Source organism: Ahaetulla prasina, chromosome 6, assembly GCF_028640845.1.
Source record: "Ahaetulla prasina isolate Xishuangbanna chromosome 6, ASM2864084v1, whole genome shotgun sequence".
In the NCBI taxonomy this organism is placed as follows: Eukaryota; Metazoa; Chordata; class Lepidosauria; order Squamata; family Colubridae; genus Ahaetulla; species Ahaetulla prasina.
Window position 1 is genome coordinate 100,952,472 of NC_080544.1, and position 15,883 is coordinate 100,968,354.

The window sequence follows — 15,883 nt, forward strand, 5'->3', positions numbered from 1 at the left end:
TACTGCATGAATCCTGGCAAGTGACAGGTAACTCCCTTCCTCCTCCACCCTGGTTAGCCTTTTGTGTGGATGCAATCATGCTCAATGTTTCAAGCAATCCATTTGTTGTCCTTCAGAGAGAGAGAGAGAGAGAGAGAAAAGAGAGGGAGGGAGGGAGGGAAAGAGGCAAAGAGAGAAGGAGGGAGGGAGAGAGAGAAGGAGAATTGGAAAAAGAGATGAGGGAGGGAGAGACAGGCAAAGAGGGAAGGAGGGTGAAGAAGGGAGAGAAAGAGGGAGGGAGAGAGAGAAAAAGGAGGGAGAGAGAAAGGAAGAGGGGGAGGGAGAAAGAGGGGGGGAAGAGAGAGAGGCAAAGAGAGAGGGAGGGAGGAGAGAGAAAGGAAGAGGGAGGAGAGAGAGAGAAAAGGAGAGAGAGGAGAGAGAGAAAGGAAGAGGGAGGAGAGACAGGCAAAGAGGAAGGAGAGAGAGAGAGAAAAGGAGAGAGAGGAGGGAGAGAGGGAGGGAGAGAAAGGGAGGGAAGGAGGAAGAGAGTGAGAGAGAGGAAGAGAAAAAGGGAGAGGAGAAGGGAGAGAGACAAAGGGGCAAAGAGGGAGGGAGAGAGAAGGAGAAATGGAAAAAGAGACGAGGTAAGGAGAGACAGGCAAAAAAAAGGGTGAGGGTAAGAGAGAAAGGAAAGGAGAGAGGTGGAGAGAGACAGAGAGATAGAAATTAAGATTGGGAGGGAAAGAGGAAAGAAGAGAAAGAGAGAGGGAAGGAGGGAAGGAAAGAGAGTGAGAGGAAGGGAGAGGGGGAGAGAGAGGAAAGGAGAGAAAAAGAGAGGGAGAGAGGGAAAGAGTGAGAGGAAGGGAGAGAGAGAAAAAAGGAGAGAGAGAGAGAGAGAGAGGATGAGATAGAAATTAAGATAGGGAGGGAAGGAAAGAGAGAGGAAAAGAGAAAAAAAGAGAGAGGGAGGGATGGAAAGAGAGTGAGAGGAAGGGAGAGAGAAAAAAAGGGAGAGAGAGAGGGAGAGATAGCAATTAAAATAGAGAGAGAGGGAGGGAGGGAGCGAGAGAACTCCTGAGCAGGTGCAGAGTCTTGTTCCTCTGGGAGGGCGGTGACCAGACCGCCAAGCCACTCGGGCTACGGTCTCCGGCCCCGCTCGCCCGCCCGCCGGCAGGGCTTCCCCGGGGTGGGCGGAGGCCGCTTTGGGAGAAGCAGCTGCGCCGCCGCTGCTCTGCCTTCCATTGGATTAAAAATAGCTTCTCTCCGCCCCTCCGGACGAGCGGACGGGAGGGTGGGCCGGCCTCGGCTGCGCGCTTCTTCCCCTGGCCGCTCTGCTCTCTCTGCCCGGGCTCGGCCGACCGTCCCTTCGCGCCCCTGGCCAGCCAGCCCTCCAACCAACTAACCAGCCCAGCCCAGCCCAGCCAGCCAGCCAGCGCAGCTCTCGGGGTCCGGCCGGCGTCGGGGAAGATGGAGCGGGCCGCCTTGTTCGCGCAGGGGCGGGAGGCGCAGCCGATGGCTGCCGGGGACGTGGGTGAGCTCTTGGTCCCCTACATGCCCACCATCCGGGTGCCCAAGACCGGCGATCGCGTCTACAAGACCGAGTGTGCCTTCTCCTACGACTCGCCCGTAAGTAGCGGCGACCGCCCGGATTCCTCCCCTCCTCTCCGCGGCTGGGGATCCAGGCTGGGCGCGTTCCCACGTTCTCCCGCTACCCTCCATCCCTCGCGTCTCTTCCCTCCCTCCCTCCCCACGCTGCCTGCCCCGGCCTGGTTTCCCGCGGGGTCGAGCTCAGCCCGTTGCCCGGCGAGGCTTTGACCCTGTCCTATCAGTCTCGGATTACAACTCCCCTCGTCCCCAGCGGATTTCCATGATCCCTGGGTCGGTTCGTCTGAATGAGAAAGGCTGGGTGGACCTGTAGTTATTCCCTTCACTTTTAGAGTTAGAATTAGAATTAGAACTAGAACTAGAACTAATAGAAATAGAAATAATTAGAAATAGAAAAACAGAGTTGGAAGGGACCTTGGAGGTCTTCTAGTCCAACCCCCTGCCTAAGGCAGCAAACCCTACACCGCTTCAGACAAATGGTTACTTCAGACAAATGGTTACCTCACCCCAATTTCCTGGGGACTCCCCTTCTCTTGCCTGGAGAAGGCGATATAAGCTGCCATCTACTTTGTCTTCGTAGAAAAAATGAAAGGGAGTTGGGTTTGGTTATGGAGAGGGCTTGAGTGGGAGACCACTAGGAAATGTCCGGATTAGGAAGTTTAAAAAAAAAAAAGCATGAAAGAAAGTGAGGACAATCAACCCATGGAACAGAAGTTGCCATCGGAAGTTGTGGGAGCTTCATCACTGGAGGCTTTCAAGAAGAGACTGGACTGCCATCGGTCAGAAATGGTGTAGGGTCTCCTGCTTGGGCGGGTTGGGGGTTGGACTAGATGACCTACAAGGTCCCTTCCAACTCTATTAATCTAATCTAAAAGTAATGGCAAATCAATTCCGTTCCAAATGGATATATCTTTGAAGTTGCAAGTCCACTTGGACTTAGCACAAATATTTTGCCCGGGGACCCCAAAAGTTAGACTTTGGAGCTGGTTACAGACCTCTGAGTAGATTCCTTCCTCCATATACAACTCATCCCATTTTATAGCCCAGTTCTACTGATTCCTTATTGGTAAGGAACTTCTGCCAGGAGTCTTTAGTTCGTGGGTTGCCAGCCAGATCTGAAAATGTCACTTTTTTTTTCTTAGCTTGTGTGTAGCTTCTTAGCTTGTGTGTTCCTCACAATGCAGTGTATTGAACCAGATCTGTTAAAGGTATTTGTTAAAGTAGCTGCCTTTACTCAATACCTTAATTTTAGTATTGATCTTGGGGAGGTCTTTTTGTGTTGTGTGTGTGTGTGTGAATTAGAACCTTGTTAACCAACTAATTTGGTTAGCTGATGATTCAGCATGTGGTGCAGACCTAGGAAATGAGTTAACGAAGTAACAAAGTTAAGTGAGCTGTATGAAAATGCCTAGTCAGTTTCTCAGCCTCTTATGTTACCTCCTATCAGCCCTACTACTTCTTCTCTGACTAATAATGATTGTTTCGTCTCTGCTTTCTTGGTATCTTTCCAAGCAGCTAAGCTAGTTCCTTGTGGTCTTTTTTGATTTATCTGCATCAGCTTAATTTTGGTAATTTACCAGGTCACTGTAAATTTCTGATTATGTTGGAACAAACTTGCCTGGATGTTGACTTCTTACTTGTAACTGGTAGTCCTCGACTTAACAATCGATCGCTTAATGACTATTCAAAGTTATGACAGAGTTCCCCAGAGCTACGTATGGCCCATTTTCAAAGTTATGATGGCCGCATGTACCGTCCCAGGTGGTCATGTGACTCCATCTTGGGTGCTTAGCAAGCATTTCATCTTTACAGCTGTTTGTATCATCCTGCGGTCATGTGACCATGATTTATGATGGAGCTGGTTTTTTTGTGTGTGTGTTTACTTCTAGTTGCTGGCAAAAGTGCCCATTGGAGAAAATGGATTCGCTTAACAACTGTAGGTTTTACTGAGCGGCCACTGCAACAGATGTTAAAAAAAATAAATCAGGTCTGGTCATGTGGTGCCTCAGTGTACGGCCACAATATCTTACGACCATAATTCTAACTCAGTTACTGTCGTAAGCTGAGGACTATTTGTACTTCCACAGGTGAAATTCAGTGAATTGCTATCTAATATTTTGCAAGGGTGAGGAGTGGGAATCACAGGTTGAGCTACAGAGACATTTTTGCCTGCATTTCCTACAGTCTGGAGTGTGAATTTGAACTCATCGAGGCTGCAAATGTATCTCATACGATCTTGGTTCCACATTGACCGTCTGTTCTTTCTCGACTAAATCCATTTTGTTCCTGCCCTGCTTTTGAGGTCTGTGCTATAGATCCGCTCTTTCCTCTTGTGAACCTACCTCGTCAATTTATCTGTAAGGAAATGTGTTTTGATTTTTCCTAAACCTGGACAAAACATCGAGTTTAATTATAAATGGAGTTTCGATATTTATTAGTTTCGAGTATTGAGAATCAAGAAAAGAAAAAGAACAAAGAAAAAAAAAGCCTTTGATTGCAATTCCTTATTTCTACTCCGGGGCAGAAATATTTAATATTTTTTGGTAGATATTTGTGACTTCTAACTGCATCTCTTCGAAGTGGAAAAGTAAGCTCTTCTTTGCTGTATTAATTTAACCAGGTTCTCTTGAGTAACATAGTTTTTTGAGTTGATGCAGTATTAAATGTGTTTGGCTAACTCAGTGTTTCTCAACCCTGCCTGTTTTAAGATGTGTGGACTTCAACTCCTAGAATTCCTAGCTAGTCTTGAGTTGGAAGTTCACACATCTTAAAGTTGAACTGGCAAATAGTTCCACCTGTAGGCTGTTCTGTGTGATAATTAAACTTGCAACAACTTTCTAGCTAGGAGGAGGAAAAGCAGGGTAATTAAAGTTGCAGCCACTTATATTTAGGATCTACTGAACATAACCGGGGAGATATATTTTATTTTAGGAGTAGTTGATACGTGAAAGAGTGACTCTTCTAGGTCAGTGATGGCTAACCTTTTTGTGGACCAAGTGCCCAAAGCGTGCCGCCCCCCTGCATGCAGCCCCTGCACATGTGCACGTCCCCCCCCACATCCCCCCCTGCCCGAAGACCAACTGGCTAACAGGAGGCTGAATTGGGGTGACAGCTCTTGTGACCAAAGAGAAGGTGCTGCATGCCACCGCTGGCATTACGGTTCTAGGTTTTTAGCACATTGAGGTCACAAGTAGCCAGAGATCTTTGAAAGAAAGGCACACATTCTCCTTCTGATATTTAGCTTGAACCATTTTAACTTTTCCAGCTGTCACCCAGCACTGGCAAAGTAGATGCAGCCCCCTTTTTTTTTTTCACATTGTCTGTCCCAAGTATGATATTCTCTATTTTAGCAACGGTCAGCTTCAGCTGAATAGAAGTGTCGGGGCTTGGCTGTCTGGTTTCTCCCTCATTATTTGGGAGTAATGAATTCAGACCGGAGTTTTCTTTTCTTTTTCATTCTCCGGGGCTGACCTTATGGCTGGCCTTCTGTGACTCAGCACAGCATTCTTTGTAGAGAACGGAGTGATTTGCAAGCCTAATTCTAATTCTAATTCATAAACATACAGATGTGCACATAAGACCATCTGTCCTTGCTACCATGTTTGCTGGCATGCATACTTGCTTGGCTGAGTGCATATATGCACACATTCATATATCAGTTGCATTATAATCCCTGTTTAACAGTTGCTGAGTTGGTTACCAATAAGGTTTTGAGTCCAAATGTTGGTTTTGATCTTAGAAAGCCCTGCATGGCTTCATCCTAGGGCAACGTATTTATCTATTTATCTATTAAATTTATTGGCTGCCCATTTTAACACAGTGTAAACTCTGGATGGCTTACGATATTAAAAACATAAAACTATAGAAATAAAATACTATAAAATATAAAAGTACAAAATACAACAGCTAAAAGATGGGGAGGAAGGAATAGGAACAGCGTGCGGGGGGTGGGGGGGTGTCTGATATTTATCCATCAATCACCCCCAACAATGAAGCATGAAGCACTTTCTTAGACACCCTGTGAATTCATACATTAATTGCATTATAGTTCCTGTTTAATAGTTACTGAATTGATTACCAAGAGGGTTTTGATTACAAATCTTGCTGCCATGTGATTTTTCCCCCCCATCGCAGAGCCTGGATGGGCGTGGCCTGCGTATGACATATCTGGCCCGCAGGCGCCACCTTCTGCTATGTTGGTCCAGATGCTTTGGCATCCCTTGTCCCCAGAAAGTCACCTTGGCACCTGCCCTGTTGGAATTTTGGAAGGGCTCTCAAGATGGTTCCATTTGAACAGGCTTTGGAGAAATGATTGGATTAAGTCCAGTTTTTATCCCAGGCAAGGAGTGAAACTCGGGATGAAATGTGTGTCCCAAGGTTGGGATGAGAATTTTACCCTTATCATACTTGCATTTGATATGGTAATGCAAGTACAAAAGGGAGGGAATTGTAGTACGACTGACATTTTGTTGTTTTGTGGTTACACAAAATTTTGTGTACTACATAATATGCCGTACTACAAAATATGCTGTCTATAATTTTGAGTACTACAAAATATGCTGTCTATAATTTTGAGTACTACAAAATATGCTGTCTATAATTTTGAGTACTACAAAACTACAGACAGCATATTAAAATAAGATTTTGTTTTAATATGCCGTACTACAAAATATGCTGTCTATAATTTTGAGTACTACAAAATATGCTGTCTATAATTTTGAGTACTACAAAACTACAGACAGCATATTAAAATAAGATTTTGTTTTAATATGCCGTACTACAAAATATGCTGTCTATAATTTTGAGTACTACAAAATATGCTGTCTATAATTTTGAGTACTACAAAATATGCTGTCTATAATTTTGAGTACTACAAAACTACAGACAGCATATTAAAATAAGATTTTGTTTTAATATGCCGTACTACAAAACTACAGACAGCATATTAAAATAAGATTTTGTTTTAATATGCCGTACTACAAAACTACAGACAGCATATTAAAATAAGATTTTGTTTTAATATGCCGTACTACAAAACTACAGACAGCATATTAAAATAAGATTTTGTTTTAATATGCCGTACTACAAAATATGCTGTCTATAATTTTGAGTACTACAAAACTACAGACAGCATATTAAAATAAGATTTTGTTTTAATATGCCGTACTACAAAATATGCTGTCTATAATTTTGAGTACTACAAAATATGCTGTCTATAATTTTGAGTACTACAAAATATGCTGTCTATAATTTTGAGTACTACAAAATATGCTGTCTATAATTTTGAGTACTACAAAATATGCTGTCTATAATTTTGAGTACTACAAAACTACAGACAGCATATTAAAATAAGATTTTGTTTTAATATGCCGTACTACAAAATATGCTGTCTATAATTTTGAGTACTACAAAACTACAGACAGCATATTAAAATAAGATTTTGTTTTAATATGCCGTACTACAAAATATGCTGTCTATAATTTTGAGTACTACAAAATATGCTGTCTATAATTTTGAGTACTACAAAACTACAGACAGCATATTAAAATAAGATTTTGTTTTAATATGCCGTACTACAAAATATGCTGTCTATAATTTTGAGTACTACAAAACTACAGACAGCATATTAAAATAAGATTTTGTTTTAATATGCCGTACTACAAAATATGCTGTCTATAATTTTGAGTACTACAAAACTACAGACAGCATATTAAAATAAGATTTTGTTTTAATATGCCGTACTACAAAACTACAGACAGCATATTAAAATAAGATTTTGTTTTAATATGCCGTACTACAAAATATGCTGTCTATAATTTTGAGTACTACAAAACTACAGACAGCATATTAAAATAAGATTTTGTTTTAATATGCCGTACTACAAAATATGCTGTCTATAATTTTGAGTACTACAAAATATGCTGTCTATAATTTTGAGTACTACAAAATATGCTGTCTATAATTTTGAGTACTACAAAACTACAGACAGCATATTAAAATAAGATTTTGTTTTAATATGCCGTACTACAAAATATGCTGTCTATAATTTTGAGTACTACAAAATATGCTGTCTATAATTTTGAGTACTACAAAACTACAGACAGCATATTAAAATAAGATTTTGTTTTAATATGCCGTACTACAAAATATGCTGTCTATAATTTTGAGTACTACAAAATATGCTGTCTATAATTTTGAGTACTACAAAACTACAGACAGCATATTAAAATAAGATTTTGTTTTAATATGCCGTCTGACAGGGGTTTGCTCTTAAGAGCGAATTTTCCTGGATTTATGACCCCACCGAATTCCACTCCTTCCAACTTCAGCACGCCCTGTTTTTATCAGGAAAAGAGAAAAGGAAAAAGCCTCCTTTATCTCCATCAAGGGTCCTTATTATTTATTACTTATTTATTAGATTTTCATCCTGTCTTTATGTTTTTATAAATAATTCAAGACAGTGAACATACCTAATACATCTGCCTCCTATTTGCCTTTCAACAACAACCCTGTGAGGTAGGTAGGGCTGAGAGAGAATGACTGGCCCTAAATCATCCAGCTGGCTTTCATGCCCAAGGGCAAGACTAGAACTCACAGTCATCTAGTGATTGGCTCAAAGTCATCCAGCTGGTTTTTATATCCAAGGCAAGATTAGAACTCACAGTCATCTAGTGATTGGCTCAAAGTCATCCAGCTGGTTTTTATACCCAAGGCAGGACTAGAACTCACAGTCATCTAGTGATTGGCTCAAAGTCATCCAGCTGGTTTTTATACCCAAGGCAGGACTAGAACTCACAGTCATCTAGTGATTGGCTCAAAGTCATCCAGCTGGTTTTTATACCCAAGGCAGGACTAGAACTCACAGTCATCTAGTGATTGGCTCAAAGTCATCCAGCTGGCTTTCATGCCCAAGGGCAAAACTAGAACTCACAGTCATCTAGTGATTGGCTCAAAGTCATCCAGCTGGCTTTCATGCCCAAGGGCAAGACTAGAACTCACAGTCATCTAGTGATTGGCTCAAAGTCATCCAGCTGGTTTTTATATCCAAGGCAAGATTAGAACTCAAAGACACCTAGTGGTTGGCTGAAAAATCATCCAGCTGGTTTTTATACCCAAGGCAGGACTAGAACTCACAGTCATCTAGTGATTGGCTCAAAGTCATCCAGCTGGTTTTTATACCCAAGGCAGGACTAGAACTCACAGTCATCTAGTGATTGGCTCAAAGTCATCCAGCTGGTTTTTATATCCAAGGCAAGATTAGAACTCAAAGACACCTAGTGGTTGGCTGAAAAATCATCCAGCTGGTTTTTATATCCAAGGCAAGATTAGAACTCAAAGACACCTAGTGGTTGGCTGAAAAATCATCCAGCTGGTTTTTATATCCAAGGCAAGATTAGAACTCAAAGACACCTAGTGGTTGGCTGAAAAATCATCCAGCTGGCTTTCATGCCCAAGGGCAAAACTAGAACTCACAGTCATCTAGTGATTGGCTCAAAGTCATCCAGCTGGTTTTTATACCCAAGGCAGGACTAGAACTCACAGTCATCTAGTGATTGGCTCAAAGTCATCCAGCTGGTTTTTATATCCAAGGCAAGATTAGAACTCAAAGACACCTAGTGGTTGGCTGAAAAATCATCCAGCTGGTTTTTATATCCAAGGCAAGATTAGAACTCAAAGACACCTAGTGGTTGGCTGAAAAATCATCCAGCTGGTTTTTATATCCAAGGCAAGATTAGAACTCAAAGACACCTAGTGGTTGGCTGAAAAATCATCCAGCTGGTTTTTATATCCAAGGCAAGATTAGAACTCAAAGACACCTAGTGGTTGGCTGAAAAATCATCCAGCTGGTTTTTATACCCAAGGCAGGACTAGAACTCACAGTCATCTAGTGATTGGCTCAAAGTCATCCAGCTGGTTTTTATACCCAAGGCAGGACTAGAACTCACAGTCATCTAGTGATTGGCTCAAAGTCATCCAGCTGGTTTTTATATCCAAGGCAAGATTAGAACTCAAAGACACCTAGTGGTTGGCTGAAAAATCATCCAGCTGGCTTTCATGCCCAAGGGCAAAACTAGAACTCACAGTCATCTAGTGATTGGCTCAAAGTCATCCAGCTGGCTTTCATGCCCAAGGGCAAAACTAGAACTCACAGTCATCTAGTGATTGGCTCAAAGTCATCCAGCTGGCTTTCATGCCCAAGGGCAAAACTAGAACTCACAATCTCTTTATGATTGGCCCAACGTCACCAAACTGGCTTTCATGCCCAAGGGCAAAACTAGAACTCACAGTCATCTAGTGATTGGCTCAAAGTCATCCAGCTGGTTTTTATACCCAAGGCAGGACTAGAACTCACAGTCATCTAGTGATTGGCTCAAAGTCATCCAGCTGGTTTTTATATCCAAGCAAAGATTAGAACTCAAAGACACCTAGTGGTTGGCAGAAAAATCATCCAGCTGGTTTTTATACCCAAGGCAGGACTAGAACTCACAACCTCTTTATGATTGGCCCAACGTCACCAAACTGGCTTTCATGCCCAAGGGCAAAACTAGAACTCACAGTCATCTAGTGATTGGCTCAAAGTCATCCAGCTGGTTTTTATATCCAAGGCAAGATTCGAACTCAAAGACACCTAGTGGTTGGCTGAAAAATCATCCAGCTGGTTTTTATATCCAAGGCAAGATTAGAACTCAAAGACACCTAGTGGTTGGCTGAAAAATCATCCAGCTGGTTTTTATATCCAAGGCAAGATTAGAACTCAAAGACACCTAGTGGTTGGCTGAAAAATCATCCAGCTGGTTTTTATACCCAAGGCAGGACTAGAACTCACAGTCATCTAGTGATTGGCTCAAAGTCATCCAGCTGGTTTTTATATCCAAGGCAAGATTAGAACTCAAAGACACCTAGTGGTTGGCTGAAAAATCATCCAGCTGGCTTTCATATCTAAGGCGAGACTAGAAGTCATAGTCTCCTAGTTTCTAGCCTGGTGCCTTCACCCTTTCTTTAAAGCAGGGGTGAAATGCTCCCGGTTCAAACTGGATCGCCTTGTCCCCCCACATGCCGAGCTGAGCCGCGTGATTATCAGAGGTTTTTTAACTTTTCGCCATTTAGCTATTGTAAGTGTGGCCATTCCAGTAATAGAATAGTAGAAACTTTCTTTATTTTCCCAATAATTTAGTTAAATATCATTTTATACAAGTAAAAGTTATATATTTATAGAACAAGAAAATACATAAAAAAGTATATACACACACACTCACTTTATATAGAGGTGTAGAAAGAGAAAGGGGGGAAAAAAAGAAAGGAAAAGGGAAAAGGAAAAACCTCCTTTATCTCCATCAAGGGTCCTTATTATTTATTACTCATTTATTAGATTTTCATCCTGTCTTTATGTTTTTATAAATAATTCAAGACAGTGAACATACCTAATACATCTGCCTCCTATTTGCCTTTCAACAACAACCCTGTGAGGTAGGTAGGGCTGAGAGAGAATGACTGGCCCTAAATCATCCAGCTGGCTTTCATGCCCAAGGGCAAAACTAGAACTCACAGTCATCTAGTGATTGGCTCAAAGTCATCCAGCTGGTTTTTATATCCAAGGCAAGATTCGAACTCAAAGACACCTAGTGGTTGGCTGAAAAATCATCCAGCTGGTTTTTATACCCAAGGCAGGACTAGAACTCACAATCTCTTTATGATTGGCCCAACGTCACCAAGCTGGCTTTCATATCTAAGGCGAGACTAGAAGTCATAGTCTCCTAGTTTCTAGCCTGGTGCCTTCACCCTTTCTTTAAAGCAGGGGTGAAATGCTCCCGGTTCAAACTGGATCGCCTTGTCCCCCCACATGCCGAGCTGAGCCGCGTGATTATCAGAGGGTTTTTTTTTTAACTTTTAAAAGCATTTTTTTCTTTGGCTTTTAAAAGTAAAAAAAAAGCCTCTGATGATCACACGGCTCAGCTGGGTACTAGCCAAAAAATGGGGAGGGGGAGTCCATTTTTGCTCCCAGCAGGCTTTCCTGAAGCCTGCTTGCCAAAAAACGGGGTGCGGGGGGGGTTCGTTTTTGAGAGAGAGAGAGAGAGAGAGAGAGAGAAAGAGGGAGGGGAGGGAGGGAGGGAGGCAGGGAAGGAAGGAAGGAAGGAAGGAGGAGAGAAAGGAAGGAGTAGAAACCTGGCAACCTAGATGCAGCTTCAGAGGATAATCTAGGGCTGGAAGGGACCTGGAGGTCATCTAATCCAACCCTGCTCCAGCAGGACATTATTAGTCAGTTTCTGTCTTTTGATCCCCCAGTCACATGGTTACATAGCCACGTCCACCCAGTCACATGACCCTCCCACCAAGCCACACCCACCAAGCCACGCCCACAGAATTGGTAGCAAAAAAAAATTAGATTTCACCCCTGCTTTAAAGAATAAACATCCCTTCCTTCCAAGACACTTTCCATCTTTGTGGAAAGAAATAGAGAAAGCAGAGAAAGAACTTCAACGCAGAGACAACAAAACTAAGAAATTTCATCCTGACCTGGCTGTCGATGATGATGATGAGGAGGAAATGGGGGTGGAGGAGGGCAGAGAAATGGAAGAAGTCAAGGAAGAACTTGCAAAAAGCAACTTCTGTGAATTTAAAGGTCTTGTCCTGTATTAGGGACAGAACGTGCTGGTGAACGATGGAACAGTCCACGTTTCTCTTGGGTTGTGGCCCCATAGGGGCCCTACTTGGTATGATCCAGGAGCAGAGTTCTTTTCTGCTCATTTATATTTTCTGCATTCCCTCTGTTCATTTTAATTTTTTTTGGGGGGGGGCTCAAATTTTTAATAGTTCCTGTCACTTCTTTTGGTCACATTTTCGGTTTAGGCCAGGGGTATCAAACTCGATTTTGCTGAGGGCTGCATCAGGGTTGTGTTTGAACTCAGGGACTGGGTGGGGGTGGGCAACGTGGTTGGGGGGGGCGTGGCCAGCTCGACGTCATTCGTGTTGGGGGTGCCTGTGGTGGCCTGAGGGCTCTGCCAGTGAAAACAGGCTCCCGAGCTCCGTTTTCAACTGCAACGGCCACCTGCAACCCTCTGCCTGTGGTAGCCTGAGGGCTCTGCCAGTGAAAACAGGCTCCCGAGCTCCATTTCCACTGCAACGGCCTCCTGCAACCCTCTGCCTGTGGTGGCCTGAGGGCTCTGCCAGTGAAAACAGGCTCCCGAGCTCCGTTTTCAGCTGCAACGGCCTCCTGCAACCCTCTGCCTGTGGTAGCCTGAGGGCTCTGCCAGTGAAAACAGGCTCCCGAGCTCCGTTTTCAGCTGCAACGGCCTTCTGCAACCCTCTGCCTGTGGTAACCTGAGGGCTCTGCCAGTGAAAACAGGCTCCCGAGCTCTGTTTTAGGCTGCGACGGCCTCCTGCAACCCTCTGCCAGTGAAAACGGAGCTCAGAAAGGCCGCCCGTGGCCCACCCGAGCTCCATTTCCCTGGCAGAGGCACTGCAGGCTGGTATTTCGCTGTTTTCAGTGCGGCCCCGCAGGCCAGATCTAAGCACCCCGCGGGCTGGATCCGGCCCCCGGGCCTTGAGTTTCACACCCCTGTTTAGGCAGTATCCTTTCAAATTTGGCATGACACCAGTTGTGATTACACGGCACTGATGTGGTGGGAAATGGAGTACAAGTAGTCCTTGACATACGACTGTAAATGGAGCTTGCAGATCATGGTTATAAGTCATGACCGTTGTAATTCGGGTCACTCACATGACTATCCCAATTGTATGACTTTTTTCCCCTCAGTGGTCGTTAAGCAAACAACCATGGTTGTTAAGCAAAGGCCGTGATTTGCTATGGTCAATTTTGCCAAAAAAACAAGAAGTAAATGTCAGTTTTCAGCAAAATATGGTCATATGATTGTGTAGGACAGTGCAAATGGCTGGTTGTTGAGTGCCTGAAATATCACATGACTGTCGGGGTGGGGAGGCAACCATCAAAATTATGATTGTTAAGTAATTCACACAGTTGTTAAGCAAATCTGGCTTTCCCATTGATTTTGCTTGTCAGAAGTCGGCTGGGAAAATTGCAAACAGCAGTCATGTGACCCCAAGTCCAGGACATTGAAACCGTCATAAATACCTGCCAGTTGCAAAGCTCCCAGATTTTGACCATGGAGATGCAGACAGGACCAATTGCAAGCAGGGGTGGTATTACTTTCCCTATTGGTTTGCAAATGTGAGCATGCATGCGCATGGCCTTCCACACATGCACTTTGCTCAGGTGTGTGCCTTCTGCACATGTGCTCGGCCTTAAAAACACGCCTAAATAGGACGGCATAGAGCGGGAGTAGGTGGGCAGGCCACCTGTGATTTCTGCTACTGGTTTGCCCGAACCGGCTGAATGCCACCGCTGATTGTAAGCCATTTTTTCAGCACCATTGTAACTTTGAATGGTCACTAAATGAATGGTTTTAAGTTATAGATCACCTATATTTAGAATTTTATGATTTAGTGGTCTGCAATAAAAAAAATAAAACCTAGATGGCTAGCATATCAGGAAGAATGGTTCTAGTTTGGATGGTTTCTTTAAAAAAATGTTTCTTTTTTACTTCCAATTCATACTCGCTCTCAATTTCATTGTTTAAAACTGAAAAGATGGTTATGAATAAATTAGAGGAAGGTGACAGCATTATTCAGACTGGATTATTGTGTTTGCAGCATGCCTGGTTCTAACAGAAGCATTCACTATTCCTAAATAAACTTTGGAAACAATTCTTGAACTGTGTAGCAGTGCTATTTTATTTCAGTGATTGTCATGGGATTATGGTTTAGATTTCCTGTTCTCCATAGTCTTGTCTCTCATATATCTGGACAATTAGGAATGATGGGCTTGGAATCTGTGAAGGAGTGATGAGCATTGTAGAGGATTATTTGGGGTGCAGTTAATGTCTGTGATATCTGTGATCAAATGCCTTTTGTGGAATTTCAGTTAGTGGGAGCTGGTTACTAAAATTTAGAATGTGTTTTGCACATTGTTTAGAAACTAAGGGAAATTTTTTGTTTGGGGAAAAGTTTTGCCATCTGCCTGCATCTTTGATAGAGTTGAAGGAGAGACATAGAACTGACTCTAGTGATTTAACTACACTTTTCAAAAGAAGATAATACAGTATAGGTCAGTGGTTCTCAACCTTTATAGTGCTGCGACCCCTTTAATACAATTCCCCATGATGCGGCGACCCCAACTGTAAAATTATTTTCGCAGCGATCTCAGCGTGCCTCAGCAGCCGCAGAAGGGGGAAAAAAGCGGCAAACTGTTTTTTTGAATTTATCGCTCCTGAAGCCGTATTGGCTAGCGATCTGAACTGCTTGCGATTGCCTTGAGGACGGAGGCATTAAAGCGGAGACTCCTCCCCTATTAAGATAATCGTGCCTGAAGCCAGATTAGGCTAGCGATTGGGAGTGATTGCTTGTGGAGTCAACCATTGGAGTGCGATTCTTCGACTTGCAAGTATACTTCCCATATTTCCGATGGTCTTAGGCAACCCCTGGCAAATCGTCATTCGACCCCCAGCGGGGTCGCGACCCACAGGTTGAGAACCGCTAGTATAGGTAGTTCATGGTTGAACTCTGGATCCTTAGTGCTCTGAGCTTGGTTGTATGCTTGCTAGACATTTCATTATCCAACTAGGTACCGGTAACAGCAACAGTACTAATGAGTGTGGGGTTTGCTCCCTGTTTATACACAGTAGCTTACTCTTTCAGTGTTGATCGGGGTGTGGTTTTCTCCTTGCTAGTTTCTTGATTAAAGTGTTTTTTGCTTGATTGTTTGTCTGGTGTTAATCCCAGTTTATCTGGGCCAACTACTTGTGTTGCTGCACTTTGAACCATAGTCTTCAAGGACAGTCCCATATGGAGTGTAGTTAAATCACTAGAGTCCACTAGGCAGCATTTTAGTTGAGGAATATCAAGGAATAGTTCACTAAATATATACAGGTAGCCCTCGACTTACAACAGTTTGTTTAGTGAAATTACAACAGCACTGAAAAAAAGTGACTTATGACCATTTTTCACGACCACTGCAGCATCCCCCTGGTTTTGTAATAAAAAATGTGAATGCATGGCAACTGATTCATATTTATGACAGTTGTTTATGTCAGTTGTTTATGACAGCATTGTTCCAGGGTCATGTGATCCCCTTTTGTGACCTTCTGACAATCAAAGTTGGGCACTATCTAACAAAATGAAATTCAATGGTGAAACAAGTAAGGTTCTACATTTAGGCAAGAAAAAGAAAATGCACAGGTACCGTATATGTGGTACCTCGCTCAATAGTAGTAACTGTGAGAGG

The 15,883-nt window shown here is 43.1% G+C and overlaps 1 protein-coding gene across 6 annotated transcripts in view; it reads left to right on the plus strand.

The window, feature by feature from the left end:
• Positions 1-1,035: 1,035 nt before the first annotated feature.
• The window catches only part of USP13 (ubiquitin specific peptidase 13), a 127,535-nt gene continuing 112,687 nt past the window's right edge, over positions 1,036-15,883 (plus strand). For 2 of the 6 annotated variants that reach the window (XM_058189081.1, XM_058189082.1), the window contains exon 1: positions 1,237-1,605. In XM_058189081.1, coding sequence (XP_058045064.1) covers positions 1,447-1,605 — 159 coding nt within the window. In that variant the 5' untranslated portion in view covers positions 1,237-1,446. Of the gene's footprint in view, positions 1,606-15,883 lie in introns of all 6 variants that reach the window. The other 4 variants (XM_058189083.1, XM_058189080.1, XM_058189085.1 and 1 more) reach the window with 4 other exon arrangements.